The sequence below is a fragment of the Macaca thibetana genome, chromosome 17 (genome assembly GCF_024542745.1).
Source record: "Macaca thibetana thibetana isolate TM-01 chromosome 17, ASM2454274v1, whole genome shotgun sequence".
Lineage (NCBI taxonomy): Eukaryota > Metazoa > Chordata > Mammalia > Primates > Cercopithecidae > Macaca > Macaca thibetana.
In genome coordinates, this window is record NC_065594.1 from 80101147 (window position 1) to 80119462 (window position 18316).

An 18316-nucleotide genomic window follows, 5' to 3' on the forward strand; every position below is an offset into this window, starting at 1 on the left:
TTCCTAAAATATGTTCTTTTTTTCCCTTCCAGTGACGTGGAACTAAAATATGTTGTTAATAAGAAAAGTGATTATGAAAAACATTTATATTTTTGTCATCATTTTTCTTCATATTTCAGCCTGAAAGAGTATATTGTTTCTTTTTTACAAATGTAATGGAAATTGGCATGCTTATATTTAATCCTGCTGTCTTTACTTTCTAACTCTTCATGTTTGCTTGTTTTATTATTAGTTCTATGTGATTGTAGCATTTCCTTTCTTTTCTGTAGGCATGGTTCTCCTAGAGCTTTCATCTTACTTGTGTATTTTATCTCTTTATGGTCACTGTCAGCATCTCACCATAGCTTCATGATTAATGAGTTCTTTATTTTGATTCATTTTATATAAAGTTAGGGTTTTTTAAATCAAAAATTTATTTTTTAGAGATACCTGTGGGTACTGTATTTGAATTCTTAAATGGGTAATAAGGTTACCCTTATATTTGAAATTAGAACTCAGATGCAAACCATTTGATACTGGTATCCTTCATGATTGTAGGACTTCAAACATCTTTCTGTGGTAGACCTTCAGAATTTTATGAGGGAATATCATCTATTAAAATTTAAGATTATCAATTGTTTTATTCAATTCCTCTATATATCTTTTCTTCTTTTTCTTTCCCTTTAAAAATTGAATCTGTTTAAGAAAGAGATAGGTGGAGTTTTTCATCATAATTTTAAAAGCTAACTTTATTTGTTAGAGCAGTTTGGGTTTATAGAATATATAAGTACAGAGAGTTCTCATATGCCCCTCCCTCACCCCACACCATTTCTCTACTCAGTGTCTCATATTAGTGTGGTGCGTTTGTTACAACTGATGAACCAATATTGATGCATTGTGGGTTTTTTGTTTGTTTGTTTGTTTGTTTTTAGAGATGGGGGTCTTGGTGCCACCCAGGCTGGAGTGCAGTGGTGAGATCCCAGCTCACTGCAGCCTTGGACTCCTGGGCTCAGGCGATCCTGCCACCCCAGCCTCCCAGGTAGCTGGGACTACAGGCACACGTCACCACGCCTGGCTAATTTTTGTATTTTTTTGTAGAGACGAGGTTTCACTATGTGGCCAGGCTGGTCTCAAACTCTTGGGGCCTCTGTCTCCTAAAGTGCTGGGATTATAGCCCTGTGCCAGAGCACCTGGTGATACATTGTTTTTAACTAAAGTCTGTAGTTTACACTGAGGTTGCTCTTTGTGTTACACAGTCTGTGAGTTTGGACAAATGTATCTGCCATTATGGTATCATAAGAATAGGTTCATTGCCTCAAAAATCTTCGTATCCAAGACATCTTTGCATTTTTTTCCTTCTTTCCTTCTTTGGTTCTTTCCGTCTCTCTTCTTTCCTTTTCTTTCCTTTTCACCTTCTTTTCTTTCCCTTCCTCCTTCCTCCCTTTGTGTGTCTGTCTCACTTTCTTTTTTTTTTTTTTTTTTTTTTTTTTTTTTGAGACGGAGTCTCGCTCTGTCGCCGGGCTGGAGTGCAGTGGCCGGACCTCAGCTCACTGCAAGCTCCGCCTCCCGGGTTCCCGCCATTCTCCTGCCTCAGCCTCCCGAGTAGCTGGGACTACAGGCGCCCGCCACCTCGCCCGGCTAGTTTTTTGTATTTTTAGTAGAGACGGGGTTTCACCGTATTAGCCAGGATGGTCTCGATCTCCTGACCTCGTGATCCGCCCGTCTCGGCCTCCCAAAGTGCTGGGATTACAGGCTTGAGCCACCGCGCCCGGCCACACTTTCTTTTCCTCATTGTAATTTTCACACATACAGAAGTACTTCAGAATAGCAACAGTAGTAGAATAGAGCCCCAGGGATCTGCAACCAGCTTCCTATTTACTTCCCAGTGTTGTTTCAGGTATGCCTTCTTTTTCTCAGTTGTTCTTCTCTTGGCTGGAGTATTTTAACACAGATATCAGACATCATGTAATTTCACGTTATACTGAAGTATATGTCTTTAAGTTTTCTCTGCATTCCTAATGCATATTTTTACATATTTGTGTGCAGCGTAATTTGATGTATGTGGGTTTATGGCTCTTATACATGAATTCTGTGCCTTTTTTTCTTGCCTGAATGTTCATCTTGTTTAAATATTTAATCTCAAATCCTACTCTGACTCATATCATATTGTATCTCCTCCTTTTTTTTCTGGTCCTTTATTTTAAAGCCTTCTTTATTAGTTGTTTTGTTTTTTAGTTTAGAAAAAATTGTGTGTGTGTATGTATTTGTATACAGCGGGTCTCAACATATTTCCCAGGCTGGTCTGGAACTCTTGGGCTCAAGGGGTCCTCCTGTCTTGGCCTCTGAAAGTGCTGGGATTACAGGAGTGAGCCGCTGGCACCCAGCCTGAAAAAATTTTCTAAGAACCTAATCCAACATTTTCTTTTAGTGTGAAAATTTACTTCTTCCCATTTTAAATACTTGATTTTATTTATTTTATCTTATATTTTAAGTGTTTTTTTCTTGTCTTCTATTTTGTTTTTCCTCTTCTGTTTGTTGCTGAAATAATTGTTAATTATCCCTTTTGTTTCCCATTGATAATTTGGAAATTCTATTGTCCTTTAAAATTTTATTTATTGTTCTATTCAGACAGACGTTTTCTCTATCATTTGTAAAGATGATGTAACTAGTTCCCTCGACTTTCCAACACTGAAGATTTGCTAAGATAATTTAATACTTCTGAGCTATTTTTGACTTTCTTTTGTAGTTTATCTCTTGTGTTTCCAAAGACCTTTTTTAACTTCTGTGTGTACAGCCCAGACACATCTTTCATTATTTGCTGTATCTTCATCTTTCTTTTTTGAGATTTCTGCCCTAGTTCATTTGTTTATGTAGCGCATATTTTTCATGAAATTTCTTCAGTAGAATTTGTGGAGTATACGCTCTGAAATGTCACATCCTCAACTATGTTTCTTTAGCCCTGAAAGGGGAATACTGTTTTGATTGAGTACAGGATTCTTGATCAGGATTGGGTTTCGGTTCTTGGCTTTCAGGAGTATATGAATTTCAGCTGTGTTCTAGCTTCTAGTATTATATCTGGTGTCATTCTCATTTCTTTCCCATTAGAGATAATGTAGTCTTGCTGTCTGAAAGTTTGCCCGATTTTTTTTTTTTTTTTAAATTTCTCTCTTTCTCTCTCTTTTTCTCATCCTGTCACCCAGGCTGGAGTGCAGTGGCATGACCTTGGCTCCCTGCAGCTTTGACCTCCTGTGCTCAAGCAGTCCTCCTGCCTCGGCCTCCCAAGTAGCTGGGACCATAGGTGCATGCTGCTACGCTTGGCTAAATTTTGAATTTTTTTGTAGAGACGAGGTCTCACTTTGTTGCCCAGCCTGGTCTCAAACTCCTGGTCTCAAGTGATCCTCCAGCTTGGCCTCCCAAAGTGCTGGGATTACAGGCATTAGCCGTTGTGCCTGGCTCTAATTTTCTTTTAATCATTGGAATTCAGGGACTTTTTTTCCAACCAGGATATGCCTTGGTGTGTGTTTGTATACGCTAACCCTGCCTTTTAGTCCATGCCCTTTTTCAGTGTTCAGGTTTAAGTATTGCTTCATTTCAGAGGAAGTTTCTTCTGTTATTTAACTATTTCTTTCCCTCAGCAATTTTCTTCTCCTTGTGAAACTTTTAGTTTTTGCAATTTAAGTCTACTGGATAGATTTCTCTTACGATAACTGTCATTTTGTATTTATGCTGTGTCTCTTGACATTATTTCTTTATTGATCTTCCAGGTTACTAATTCAGGTTGCAGCAGTGATTATCCTCTCCTTGAAGTAACTGACTAAATTGTGCAATTGGGAAATCCCATTGTTTTAGCTCAGAAATTCTAATTGTGCATTACAGTTAGCTCTCCTTACCTACTAGTTCTGCATCTGTGGATTCAATTAACTGTGGCTTAAAAATTTAAAAATAAAATAAAAATATCAATTCAGCAATGAAAAAATGCCAGTGAAAACACCATATAGCACAGCAACAGCTTATATAGCATTTATATTGTATTACTATAAGTAATCTAGAGATGATTTAAAGTATATGGGAAGGGCTGGGTGCTGTGGCTCATGCCTGTAATCCCAGAACTTTTGGAGGTTGAAGCAGGAGGATTGTTTGAGCCCAGGGGATCAGTGCTGTGATGAGCCATGATCATGCCACTGCACTGAGCTGGGGCGACAGATCAAGACCCATTTCTTAAAAAAAAGAAAAGGGTACGGGTCTTTTGATATGCATAGGTTAGATGCAAATACCGTGTTATTTTCTATCAGGGACCTGGGCATCTGTAGAGTTTGGTATTCACAGGGGTCCTGGGACCAATCCCCTGGGGAAATGGAAGGAGGACACGGGGTGTGTGTGCACATGCACGTATGTGCATTGCTACTCCTTAAGTTTTTAAGTGCCTTTACTGCTTTTTGGGTAAAGTTGTATTTTCCCTGTCCTTCAGCAGCTCTGTTTCACTTGGCCTGTGTAATCAGTATTCTGAATGTTTTTTTCTTTCTCGTGGTAGTAATCCCCCTGCTGTGGTTTTGCTGTGGTTGTTTGGGGGTTATCAATACTGAGTTCTGCTTCTTGAACTATTCTAAGTGACAGCAGCCCTTCAAATGGTTGAAGACACAACCATATCTCCTCCAGAGGCCTGGAAGAGCATATGTCTCCTAGCATTCTCATCTCAAGGACAGAATTGAGCTAATTTTTATTGACTACTTGGATTCCTGGGCAAAGAGACCATGGACCCATCTGGAGCCTTTATTGACTTTTCCCCCGAGGTCCATGACTCTTTGCAGGCCAATCTATGTCCTTGATGTGTTCCTTTCACATTCTTCCCCTAGAGTTCTCTGAAGCTAGTCTCCAGTTTTCATTCAGCCAGAGAGGGAGAAGAGCCTGTTCCCAGTTCTTGGCTCTCATCTTCTCCCTTGATCTTGGTGCTTCCCGTGTCCTCAGCTGCTTGTTAACTCTGGGGAGATAGACAGCATGGAGTTTGGAGTGGAGAGGTGGGAGCCAGGCTGGTTTTGACAGGATCCCAAAGCAGGAATAGCTAACCTGGGTTATCTGGATCTCTCACGAGCTTTAGGGAAGTCTGTAAACCCTATGAAGTCAGATATATAGTTTTTTATGGAGACATTCAGTGAGATTCAAAATTGTAAAATGTTTTAGAACAACTGTAACTGACTAATGGAGAACTCATTTAATCATTGTTTTTCTTAATTGCAAACATCTACTATTTTCACTCAGAGCAAGTAAATTCTAGTTCTCTTCCTACTTAGCTGTATGACCATAGGCAAGTTCCTTAACTTCTGTATGTTTTGATTTCCTCATTAGTAAAATGACATTAATTGTAGCATTTGCTGTATAGGATTGTCAGCATTAAATGAGTTAATATAGTTTAAATATTCAAATTAGTACCTGGTTTATACTGAGCACACATTCTTTCTGCTAACTGTGAGTATCTTATCCATAACATTTGCATGCTGTTTGTTATATATTGGTTGACATTTTTACTCTTACTGTTGTCATTATTATTAACATTATTGCTATTGCTATTGTCGTTAATATAAAGCCTGTCTGACATCTGAAAAGATGGCAGACTTAGCCACATATTAAATAATAACTGTCTCTCATTCTCTTGTCAGTTAACTGCAAAATTATTGTTACATGTGAACAAACATATTTGAAATATTAACTACTTTTAAAGAGACCTCCTTTTTGTTTTTTTTTTTTTTTTGAGATGGAGTCTGGCTCTGTCGCCCAGGCTGGAGTGCAGTGGCCGGATCTCAGCTCACTGCAAGCTCCGCCTCCTGGGTTTACGCCATTCTCCTGCCTCAGCCTCCGGAGTAGCTGGGACTACAGGCGCCCGCCACCTCGCCCGGTTAGTTTTTTTTTTTTAATATTTTTTAGTAGAGACGGGGTTTCACCGTGTTCGCCAGGATGGTCTCGATCTCCTGACCTCGTGATCCGCCCGTCTCGGCCTCCCAAAGTGCTGGGATTACAGGCTTGAGCCACCGCGCCCGGCCGAGACCTCCTTTTTGTTAAAGGGTGTTTGTGTAAGAAGAGTCTGGGAGGAAAAATGGAAGCTGAAATCTTTTCTTCCAAAAATGAAGCTGATAGAGAAAAGTATTTACTACATGGCTTAGGCCTTTGTGTTAAGATTAATATTAGGACCCTTAATAATACACATTTCCAAATTCGTGTATGTGTGTGTGTGTGTGTGTGTGTGTGTGTGTGTAATTAATGCTAGGTGCTAGGTTTTTTTAGATTTAAATTTTTTGGAAAAGCAACCTCTGTATAGTCTACAAAGGCTATAGAAGTTAGAAAATTCCCAAATAGAAAGGAATAAAATCTTAATAAGTAATTAAAACCCCAAACATGGTCAGTCAGCTGTCCATATCTTTGAGAACAGACGGGTAAACTGTCCCACTTTTGTTAGCCTTAGTCAGTTGCTTATATTGATTGGTGCAGTGGAGGAGGAATCTCCTCTTACCATGGAAGGAAAGGTACAGTGCGATTGTTGAATTCTATGAGGGCCACACACTCTAATCTCATCAGGGAGAATTCTGCATCACAGGGAACCTTTATATCCAGAAGGATTTCAGAAACTTTTCTTGCAACTTGATTTTGCCCTTGGGTGTTGCATTTGTTTAAAAATTAAAAACTACTGCAACCTAAATTCTGGTTTATAACAATTGACTATAATTGAAAAAATACCATATTCTAATTTCAGAGTAGTTTTGGATTAAAAAAAATATTTCTAGACTTGCCAGATGAAAAGATTTTGGTCTTTTATGGAGTTGGAGTGTTTGGTAGAAAGAATGAGGAGAAATTATTGGGAAAAGGATTTCTAACTAATTGTAAAATTTCATTCGTGTCAGAAGGGACATTTTGGATGTGAGCAAATGTTGACCTTTTTGATTATATTTAAAGTGATAGAGGCCAGGGCTCTCAGGCTGTTTAGAGTAGGCCAGAGTTGGGCTGTTTGGGCATATTTTGTGCTGGGAAACTGAGGATGGAAGGTATGATGTGTTATACTCTTCCTTATTATTTACTGAACCTTAGTAGAGAGTTGAAGGAAAGAAGTTTTTGGTGTACAGATATGTATAGGTAAGCCTTTCAGGCACTTACAATTGGGATTTTGTTTTAAAGCATATTGTAAACGATCTTGCTGTCTGAGTTCTGGACTCTTGATCTATGTTTAACTTTTTAAAACTGGTCTTTGTATTAGTTTGCTAGGGCTGCCATAACAAAGTATCATACACTGGCGTGGCTGAAACAACAAAAATGTGTTTTCTCACAGTTCTGGAGGCTGGAAGTCCAAAATCCAGGGGCCAACAGGGTCGGTTTCTTTTGGAGGCTGTTCTCATAGCTTGTGGGTGGCCATCCCCTCCCCGTGTCTTCCTGTGGCCTCTCCTCTGTGCCTTGTGTTGTCTGGGTCCTGATCTTCTCTTCTTACGAGGATACCAGTCATGCTGGATTAGGACCCACTCTGATGATCTCATTTTAACCTGATCACCTCTTTAAAGACCATGCCTCCAAATGTGGTCAACTCTGAGGTAGTGGGTCTAGGACTTCAACATAGGAATTTTGGGGCAGGGGGGACACAGTTTAGCCAATAACAATTTCCTTATCATTTCTTCATGTGATTATTATTCTTGGGGTCATCAGGGGAGCCCTGTAATAGAATCTGTTCAGTTTTTATGGTCACTCTTGAATATAACCATTATTTCCAAGGTGAGTTTATAGGAGTGATGTGTTGGGGCCTATTTCCCAACATGCTTTTTATCCTTGAGTGCTGTGGATCAAAATCTAATAACTTTAGATCTTTATTTTGAAATCCTGTATTCTCAGGAGGTAGAGCTTCAGAATTTTAGTAGGTACATGCTAGATTCCGTTCTGTGAACAGAAAGAGCAGAATCTTTCTGAACAGACAGAGCAGAACCAAAAATAATGGCATTGACCATCCTTTCAGGCTGGAATAGCAACAAACTACAAAGACAGAGGCCTATTATGCCACACACTTATGAAACTGAATTTTATGTAATGGGACAGTTTCCTCATATTTCAATGGGTAATCACACTAAACTACTTTGCTAAGTTGAATCCAGCAAGTTCTGCTTACAAAAGACAGCTTTCAAAAAAAAAGTCTTTGTAATATCTGTCAGTTTAGATGGGATATATTGAATAAAAATGTCACTTAAAATTTTGTTAATTTAAAAGAACATTATTTTGATAACAAAAAATTTCACCATTCTCTCACCACACCGTATCTTGAGAGCAATCTCCTATGCCTTCTCTATTAAATGACAGTGATGTATTGAAGAAGTTTGTGCATGTGTGGAAGGATTTTGTACATTTCAAAGTGCCACACTGATGTTGGTTATACTTATCTATGGTGGGCCTTACACTTTTAGGGGCAGTTTCTGCTTTGACTAAGCAGCTGGGCCACTACTTACCAGCTGCCAAACAATTCTAACTGCAAATATCCCACTGTTGAAGGAATTTTTAACACTTCTCATCAGCCTCCTCCTCACAGTGGCCAAGTTGACACACAGTGCATCCTTCTGACTTCTTTTTACATGTTGTGACTTTTTCCCTTTTCCCTTAAAACTGACTTTCCTCAGTTTTAATTTTTCATTTCAAGTCAACTCAGGTATATAATTAAAATTTCCTTGAATCTTGCTCCCCTTCAGGATGACTTGCCTGTTACTCAGTTACTGATCCTGAAAGTGTTAGGAATTATTAGGTAAACATCACAGTAAAATATTTAAAAGTTTAGGTCAGAGGAAACATACCGCCAAACTATCTGCTATTGTATAACTATTTTTATTTAACATAGTGGGAGGATTCTGACAAGAATGTTGATCAAGTCAGATGTCTTTATTTTTAATAATGTTTTGTAGTATGAAAAACAAGTCTTTCTAGGGACACTGTTTTTATTTCTAGTAACTTTTTTATTTTTTATTTTTTTGAGGCAGGGTCTCAGTCCCATCTCCCAGACTGGAGTGCAGTGGTTCGATTTTGCCTCACTGCAGCCTCGACTTCCCGGGCTCAGGTGATTCTCCCACCGCAGCCTCTCAATTAGCTGGGACCACAGGCTTGCGTCACCATGCCTGGCTGAAGTTTTTTGTATTTTTTTTTTTAATGGAGACAAGGTTTTGCCGTGTTACCCAGTCTGCTGTCAAACTCCTAGGCTCAAGATATCCACCTGGGTTGTCCTCCCAGAGTTCTGGGATTATAGGGGTGAGCCACCGTACCCTGCCATATTTTTCTTAACTTTAAATTTTGAAATGAGTTCAGACTCACAGAAAAGTTGTAAAAATATTACAGGTAATTTCTGAATACACTTTGCTCATATTTACCACATTTGCTTTATCTTTCTATCTATATCTGTATTTACTGGAAACATTTCAGAGTAAGTTGCAGGCCTGGTGCCCCTTTACTCCTAAATATGTCTGTACTTCCTAAAAACAAGTACATTTTCTTGTATAGCACCATAATCAAAATCAAGATTTGAACATTAACGTATTACTGTTGTCCAATTTAGGGACTATATTCAAATTTCCGCAGTTGCCTCATTAATGCCTTTTGTGGTAAAAGAAAAAAAAAATCTGGCTCAGCATCCTGCATTGCATTTAGTTGCTATATCTCTTTCTTCTCTCTCAATCTGGAATAATCCTTAGTCTTTTGGTCAGTTGTGATCTTAACATTTTTTAAGAGCATAAAGCATTTATTTTATAAAATGTCACTCATTTTAGGTTTGTCTCTTTTCTTGTGTACTAGATTCAGTCTTTGCATTCTGGGCAGGAATACTGCAGAACTGACACTGTCCGTCTGTGAGCACCATGTTGGTAGCATGAAGTGTCTCTTTATCCCGTTATTGGTGGTGTTGGCTTGGTTAAGGAGGTGTCTCTGGCGTTTCTACGCTGTAGACTTTCTATTTTTCCATTTGTCCTTGATAAAGTATCTTATAGGGAGATACTTTGAGACTCTGTAAATAGCCCAGCATACTTTCACTCACTAACTTTAGCATACTTCCTAGTTTGTATTTAATGAGGAATAGGCTAAAGATGACAATGGCAATGTCAGAGTTTGTTGTTATAATTTTTAGAATCATGACGTAGGTAACAGCACAGTGCCAAGGAGATTTAGTTTTCCTAAGCTTATTCTGCTACCGAAATGAGATACATTAAGCACTCAGAGATGAAGCACAACCTAATTTACCTCACAGTTGCATTTGACAAGCTTAGTTATATTTTGGGAAATAAATTTGAAGCAACAGATGAGCAAGAGGGAGTGGTAAGAGGTTTGGACACAATGCTAATAGTGACAGCTTGATGGTGATTAAGAAGACAAAACTAAATTAAAATAGCAAGTAGATCTATAAAAAGCCAGCCGATTGTTAACATCTAGCGTAGGTGTATGGAACTAGACATATTTATTCTAGTCCATGAGGATGATAATGGCATGGGATATTATGAGGCATGATTATGTCCTATAATATGGCATTTGATAATTTTTTGTACGTGTTTGAACAAAAGATTCATGGTGAGCTAGGGATGTAACCAATACAAATGAATTTATCAACAACTGTTAGACTCTGCAGTGTGGCACTCCCTTGAGAAATTTGTCTTTGAGGACTCAGGTATTATGACTTGGTAGGGCTTACTCCTTTTTTGTGAATGGGATTTTTTTTTTTTTTTTTGGCAGGGGGGTTCGGGCTTACTGTTGCTCACTAAATCCCAAGATTTATATATTCACATGCTAATATGTTAACAATGCAAAACAGTGCTCTCTGGTGGATCCCTGATTTGTGTGCTTTTTAGAATGAGCGCATTGCTGTCAGGTAGGAAAAACATATGAAACCAGGTTCTAAAATATTTGTGTGTTGAGGATGGAGTAACAATAAGGGAATTCCATCTTGTATTTTGAATGTTTTTAAGGCATTGTTTCCAAAAGTGTGTTCCATGGACTTGGCAACTCATAAAGGTACTTTGCAAAAGGTGGAGGAAGTGCTGCACAAGGCCCTTCTCTAGGAGAGTCACAGGACATACGGGCATGCTAATGACAAGAGTCTTTCCTAAACAATCTGTTGAACTGAGATTAACCCGGTGTTTCCCAAATAGAAGTGACACAGAAACCTTTTCCCCCCACATAATAGCCCTCACAACAGATGCTTATTAGCATCAGACTTCTGTAGTTACATTTTTCTTCTAAGTGGGACAAGATGAACTTGTTGGTTTACCACACACCAATTTTTGACTTTTTTGTTTTTTATTTTTATAACCTTTTGGTCAAGTTAACCATCTTTTCCCTCCCTTCCTTCCGTCCGTCCTTCCGTCTGTCCTTCTGTCCTTCCTTCCATCCGTTCTTCTGTCCCTCCCTCCCTCCCTTCCTTCCTTCCTTCCTTCCTTCCTTCCTTCCTTCCTTCCTTCCTTCCGTCCGTCCTTTTGTTCCTTCATATAACCCTGTTCTATCACTTAAGTATTGAGCTTAACTTATAGAGAGAAACTGTTGCTAAGCATTTGGGAATAGAGGGATATTTGTGATTATTTAAGCAATGTTGTACTTATAAGATTTCTGGTAATAACACAGTCTAAAGGAAAGGTTTCATATCCTGTGGAGTAGCTTTGGAATCCTATGTATTTAGAAGGATTTCTTTCGAAAATGTTTAAAATTTTAAGTTTTACTTTAAAGAAGTTGATTTCTTTTACCTGGAAAATTCAAGCAAGTTAGACTATTTTGTGGACTTATGCAGTACTTGTCAAAAGGTAAATGTTTTTTAAAATTTCTGTTAGTAAGGATTTTACCTTTAGCAGCTTTAGTTATCTGCTTAGTTGCTTCTAATTTGAATTACTTGTAGCTCCCTAATTTAGACTGTAAAATGTTATGGATCTGTTATATGACTAAGTTTAGAACACAGTGGGTCTACTTTTGGATCCCATTCAAAGTGGATCTGATGTACCTATTTTCCTACACAGTTATAGATCCATCTTCAAATTTGGATCTTGAAACCTTGATAGTAATATGCTTTTAAAAAGATATGTATACATAATTGTATAGCCATTGCATATACTTTTATGCATACATTTCTTTCATATATATTTCTGTCAGGAAGATCAGGAAGATAACGTCATCTCTGCAGTGAGATAAGTTCCAGCTCCATCTCGACCACTTACTATAGGTGTGAATCTGTATTTGTTGTTCATTCATTCAATATATATTTATTTGCCTTGTATATGGTATATGCTTATATGGGCACTGGTCATAGAAAGAGGAAACTGAATGGTTCACTTAACTCTTAAAGTTGTCTTTTCGTCTATCAGGGATGTGTGAATAGTATTGATGTAAAGCACTTGGCACATAGTAGGTTCACCTCTTTTTTTTCTTTTTTTTTGAGATGGAGTATCGCTCTGTCACCCAGACTGAAGTGCAGTGGTGCAATCTCGGCTCACTGCAACCTCCTCCCGTGTTCCAGCAATTCTCGTGCCTCTGCCTCCTGAGTAGCTGGGACTACAGGCGTGTGCCACCACACCTGGCTAAATTTTTTTATTTTTAGTAGAGACGGGGTTTCATCATGTTGACCAGGCTGGTCTCAAACTCATGACCTCAAGTGATTCTCCCGTCTTGGCCTCCCAAAGTGCTGGGATGACAGGTGTGAAGCACCACACCCATCCAGGTTCACCTCTTGAGTAGAGTGCTGAGATGCTTTCTCACATGAAATTGGTTTCTAGTAATAATAGAGGGTTTCTTTTTTTTTGCTAGTTACTTTCTTATTATATTTATCTTATAGAGTCTTGGTTCTTACAAAATCATAATTTGTTTTCAAAAATGTATATTTTAAACTACCTAATAAGATCTTTATTTAGTGTCACATTTATTTTACGAAGGGTAGATGCTTATTTTAGTGATGATTTGTCATTAAAATTATGTCAAAATGTCTTAAAATGTTGTTGAAACTGTAAACAAACTCATAACACACACAAAGCTAATTATGGATGCCATCTGTTTATTTTTACAAAGCTTTTTTTTAAGACTATGGCATTGTCTGCTTATAATAAGCTTCAAGATTATTATAATGACTAAGTCCTATCCTTCAATTAGTGTAGTTGAAGATGGGAAGATAATTCGTTTGTTCACTGACCTTTTCCTGTGTCAGAGTGTATGAAATATGACATGTCATGATAAAGAAACTATTGTGAAGTGCATTTAGAAGATACTTAGTTTTTATGAGGAAAAAATGGCATCAAAGCAGCAGATGTGGCCAAAGTTTTGTTTAAATTCTTAGAACTTATTCAAGGTTTTAGATGAAAGGTAGATAATTCACTCTTTCCCAGTGACTTAAGTGGAATTAAATTCTTAATTATTAACTTAAAGTCTTAAATTCTTAACTCAAGGTTAAGAATTTCTAAGTGATCCACCAAGTTTATGTTGACATGTATCCCTGTTTGTGTATCTATAAGTCAGCACATGTTTTTGTACATACATATCTCCTGTGTTAGTGCAGAAGGCCAGGTACTTGCATGACAGCATCAGCCCAAGTAGTTATCAGCAATTTGCTGAGAGGGCAGAGCGATCACACTGGCTCTGTTTTGCAATTGTGCCTGCTAAGCATTACCCAAGTCAGTGTGGAGGGAAAGCAACCTGAAGGATCCATCTGCTCCCTTCTGCTACGCTGCCTTGATGCAAGATTACACTAATCTGGCTGCTTGTCAGGACGGGTTAGTGAAAGCATGCAAGTGGGTGAGACTCAGGGTGGACTAGCGCTTTGGAAAATCATAAGCTGCCCCTCTAGATGCCATGTTAAGTGCTGCAGAATAGGTTGATTATCAACCACATCGAAGATTGCAGTGAAATAAATGTATAGTTTTATGGTTAAGAATTAGTTTCAAAATTAAAATTCTTAAATATTGTTGGACCACAAATAAATCAAAATTGAGAAAAATAATACAGATAGTTTACAAATACTTTTAGGCATTAGTTTTTTTTTTTATGATTTGTGTATTGTGTTCATTCTTTCATGTTATTCCCCTAGCTCAAGAGTTTTTAGTCAAGTATGTTTTAATGTTACATCTAATTAACTTCATTTTACCCAAAAACTTTTGTGATTTTTCTTGTTTCTATTTATTTATCTTTTTCTACACCTACTGACTGGCAGACCTTGGCTTTGCAGGTTGAGCATCCTATCACAGAATGCATTACTGGCCTGGACCTAGTCCAAGAAATGATCCGTGTTGCTAAGGGCTACCCTCTCAGACACAAACAAGCTGATATTCCCATCAACGGCTGGGCAGTTGAATGTCGGGTTTATGCTGAGGTAAAAATGAATGGTGTTGGGAAGAAGGATGGTGGTTGTGTCCAGAGTCACGAGACCTGGTATAGCCAAACAATGAGGTAAAGTTAGGGTTTTATAACGTTGCCAACTATTGGATTGTGCAATCCATAATTAAACCAGAAAAAAATTAGATAATTTTGACCTAATTCCAGATAGTTTTAAATAATTGGGTTTAGTTAATTGTCATTTATTCGTAGATGGGGAAATAGCTACCAATCCTTTAAGAGGCAACAAAGCATTAGTTAAATATTCTTGAGCTTGAATGGACCATGGTTTTTGTTTTGTTTGCATTTTCTTTGTTTATTTTCAAACAACACTAACAAGAAGTAACATTTATTTCCACGGGTTTTTTTTTAAGCGCCCACCTTGGGTACACATTAGTTGTTGATTGGATACTTAAAATTTTTCCCAACATTGTTTTTTGTATAATTTTCTCCTTTATTATTATATGAAAATAACAATCAAAATTTAAATTGTAAAGCTTTAAGTAAAACTTGTACTCATAATTTATAATTTTAATTATGGGTTTTACTCATAAACTCTCAGTTCAGTACTTTTAAATGCTTTTTTCAAATAACTAAAACAAGAATGCAAGGTAACATTTGTACTATTTTTACTTTTCGACAGCAAAAATGTCTGTCAAGATTAAAAATAAATCAATGTCTGTGTTTAAGAATACTGAAAGCTGGTTTGAAATATTTTTCAGGGAGTTCAAAAATATGTTTTGGCATGACTGTATTGCTCTTGCTTTTTTCATATTTTAAGTAGTATTGCTTTCATTCTTATGACATTGAACCTATTTATTCTGATGATCTAAGATATTTACAAATGAAGTACATATCTAGTAGCATGTGCAAAGTTTTTTTTTCAGGTCTTTATTTGAAGAACCCAAATTCTCAAGTTTTACCATATGTGAGCTGTTTGAGAAGTAAGAAAAACAAATATCTTTAGTGTACCACATTTGTTGTTCTAAACTTGAGTATGTTTTGATGTAGGGCCTAGGTTATTTTATTTTTTGCCCAAGGCATTCTAAGAAGTTTTATAAAATGTTGGAATTTTACCAATTTCAATAAAGTATGAACAAGGTCAGGCTAAATTCTGCTTACAGTTCTGTTTGATTTTTAAGTACATTCTAAGTTGTCTAGAGTAAAAGACAATAATATTCTGAAATCTGTGATTTGGTAAATACCGTATGTCGAAAATAGACCTATAAATGGTTCTTCATTGTGTAAATATTTAACCTTACTTGTGCTGATTTATATTTCAAAGACTGTGCTTCCTTTCCTTTGAACTTTCAGGACCCCTACAAGTCTTTTGGTTTACCATCTATTGGGAGATTGTCTCAGTACCAAGAGCCATTACATCTACCTGGTGTAAGTCATTAAGCTGTAATACCAGCTGAGGGGTTACACTCGTGATTTATGTCATACTTTTATGTTAAAGCATGTCAACACCAAAGGGTGTAAATTGAAGGACAAGTGAAATTCATGGGAATCATGGTTTTTGTGTTGAAAACAAAATTTTTTCAGTGTTTTGCGGTATTCAAGAAAGTCAGGAGCCACTGGACAGGGGAAGCCTGGAGACATCTGATGATATAAATGATAGCTTACAGTGTTCCCAATTCTTTTGAAAATTATAATAAAAAAGACTGTGAATCCTAAGAATGAGAAATGATGTTTTGTGTTACAATTTAATCTTTTCAATGAACTAATCCAACCCTGCTATGTAGTCACTTGTCAAGAAATTCAAGCACAAAATCAGTTCCTTAATTGAAATTTAAGGAAATTGAATTGATTAAGGCAAACAAAGTGTGTCTCAGTCTATTAAACCTCATGGACTTTAAGGAGTACATATTATTTATATCAGATGAAGAAAAGTGGCCACTGTCCATTTTATTCCATAGCTCTTCTATATTTAATAGCTATTTTAAAAATAGTTTTTGTTGCAAAAAAAGAACAAGGACATACCCTTTTTCTTAATCAAGGTAATAAGCGCATATATATATGACATTATGTTAGCTAGTAGATGACAAGGCTGTACCATCTGTGAATATTCAAATTATTCATTTTGATTACCGGCATGAAGATGGTGAAAGATTACAGGAAGAATTCTAGATCTGAAGATGTTATTGGATATATGATTTATTTCACTTTTTAAATTGTTTTTGCCCATGTGCTTTCTAAAGGGACTTGACCCTTTCTAGGCTTGGAGACTCCATGCTGTGTTCAAAGCCAGAAGGCAGAAAAAAAATTGTAAAGATTTAACAGGCATTATGTGACGTTAAATAGCAGATGAGAAAACAAGTATCATAGGGACATATCTAAATACTTCTTTAATCAAACAAAAGAAGTATTAAATAAGAATTCATAATGATTACTCTAGTCGTTAGAAGTTTTCACCATGTTGTAATAGCTAACAAGATGTCAAACATTTTGCCCTTGCAAGTTTTTGCAATTTGCAATTTTCAAACGTGAGACCTGTTGAAAGTGCAAGTGATAATGGACAAACTATACCCCCTACAGTCTTCGTCCCACCAAATCTTTCTTCAATTAATGCTGCAGCAGGAGTTTTATGTAATAACATTTGCAGTTGTGAGCCATCCATAGAAAGAAAAAACAATTAAAATGCCTTAAATGTTCTGCTTACTGCTGTTATTTGCTTGTGTGAATGTTGCATGTCAGCTAAATGGACCAAGGAATAGATAAAGTGATTGGGTGCAGGAGAGTGCACACTAAGCTTTGTCTATCATTATTGCTGGGAGCAATCAAATTGATGTCAGCAGGACAGTAGATGCGTTGACAGCTGTAATTATGTATCTCCATGGTGATCACTTTTGGCCTGTCATGGAGGCCCACGAGTCCCCTCCCTTGGAAGCATTTAATCAGATTGGGCTGTCACTTGTCAGGTAGACATGGCGGGCTGGGAGTTGTGCTTAGGGGGAGAGGTGAATTGAGAATGAAGGGTGGGAGACGTCTTATAGTTTCACAGGGTCCACTGTGGTACTGAGGACAGAAATTTTAATTATGCGAGAGGTTTCTGAGCAATGGTTTGAGAATCTCGTACAGAGGTGCTTGGGTGTTTTGTTGTGGTTGTTACTGTTTGTTTTCCTTCCTTGCCTTATTAAAACTAGAGCAGTCAGTTTACCTTAGAAAACAATTTTTGGCTCTTACCATTTTTGGTCACGAGAATGCCTACTTAAGAGCTAACTTATGGTTTGTACTTTTCACATGCTTCATTAAGGCTGACATTTATTAATATGGCAGAGGTGAAGATTTCCTTTTTTATTTTTGATCATCATCTTTTGTAAATTTGTTATTTTCAGACCACAGTTTTGTTCTGCTCAGAAATTTGGTTCTGATTTCATTTGACTTTTTTCTTAAAGCTTTCGGTGCAAATTTGTATAGCCTTTCATGGAGTAATGGAGACTTGATCTGACTTCACATTGGTTGTTAAGAAATAAAAATATAGCTGATTATTACTTGGAAAAAACAGCATAAATAGTAAATTATAAATCAGAGTTTTCATACTGTGGTACAGTTTTTAATTGAAAATACTGATTTGCTTCTATAAAGATACATGTTGATTATATATATCTTGATTTTATCCTGTGTATTTTAAAGTTAAGATGATATAACTTCTGTGATCATAATATTAGTAAATAACACAGTTACATTTAAGAGCTCTAGGTAACACCTTATAGGATGATATTATTCAAGGCAACAAAAGTTTTAAGTAAGGAACTATAGAAGAATGTAATAAATATTCTTTATTGTCTATGTTATTTTATTTGTGGGTTGAACATCTAAGTTCCTCCTAGCTTTGTAGCAGTTTATCTAGCAAATGATAGGATGTAGTTAAAGTCAGAAGTTTTAGAACTTGTATCAGTCTTATTTGATAGGATGTAGTTAAAGTCAGAAGTTTTAGAACTTGTATCAGTCTTATTTTTAAACACAGCATTAGCAAGAATGCTATGGTTTTAAAGATGACATA

The 18316-nt window shown here is 37.0% G+C and overlaps 1 protein-coding gene across 3 annotated transcripts in view; it reads left to right on the forward strand.

Annotated features, from left to right (window-relative positions):
* PCCA (propionyl-CoA carboxylase subunit alpha) overlaps positions 1 to 18316 on the forward strand; it is a 438112-nt gene that overhangs the window by 189474 nt on the left and 230322 nt on the right. For all 3 annotated transcript variants that reach the window (XM_050765975.1, XM_050765974.1, XM_050765976.1), the window contains 2 exons: positions 14165 to 14308; positions 15625 to 15699. In XM_050765975.1, the coding sequence (XP_050621932.1) occupies positions 14165 to 14308; positions 15625 to 15699 (219 nt within the window). The remainder of the gene's footprint in view (positions 1 to 14164; positions 14309 to 15624; positions 15700 to 18316) is intronic.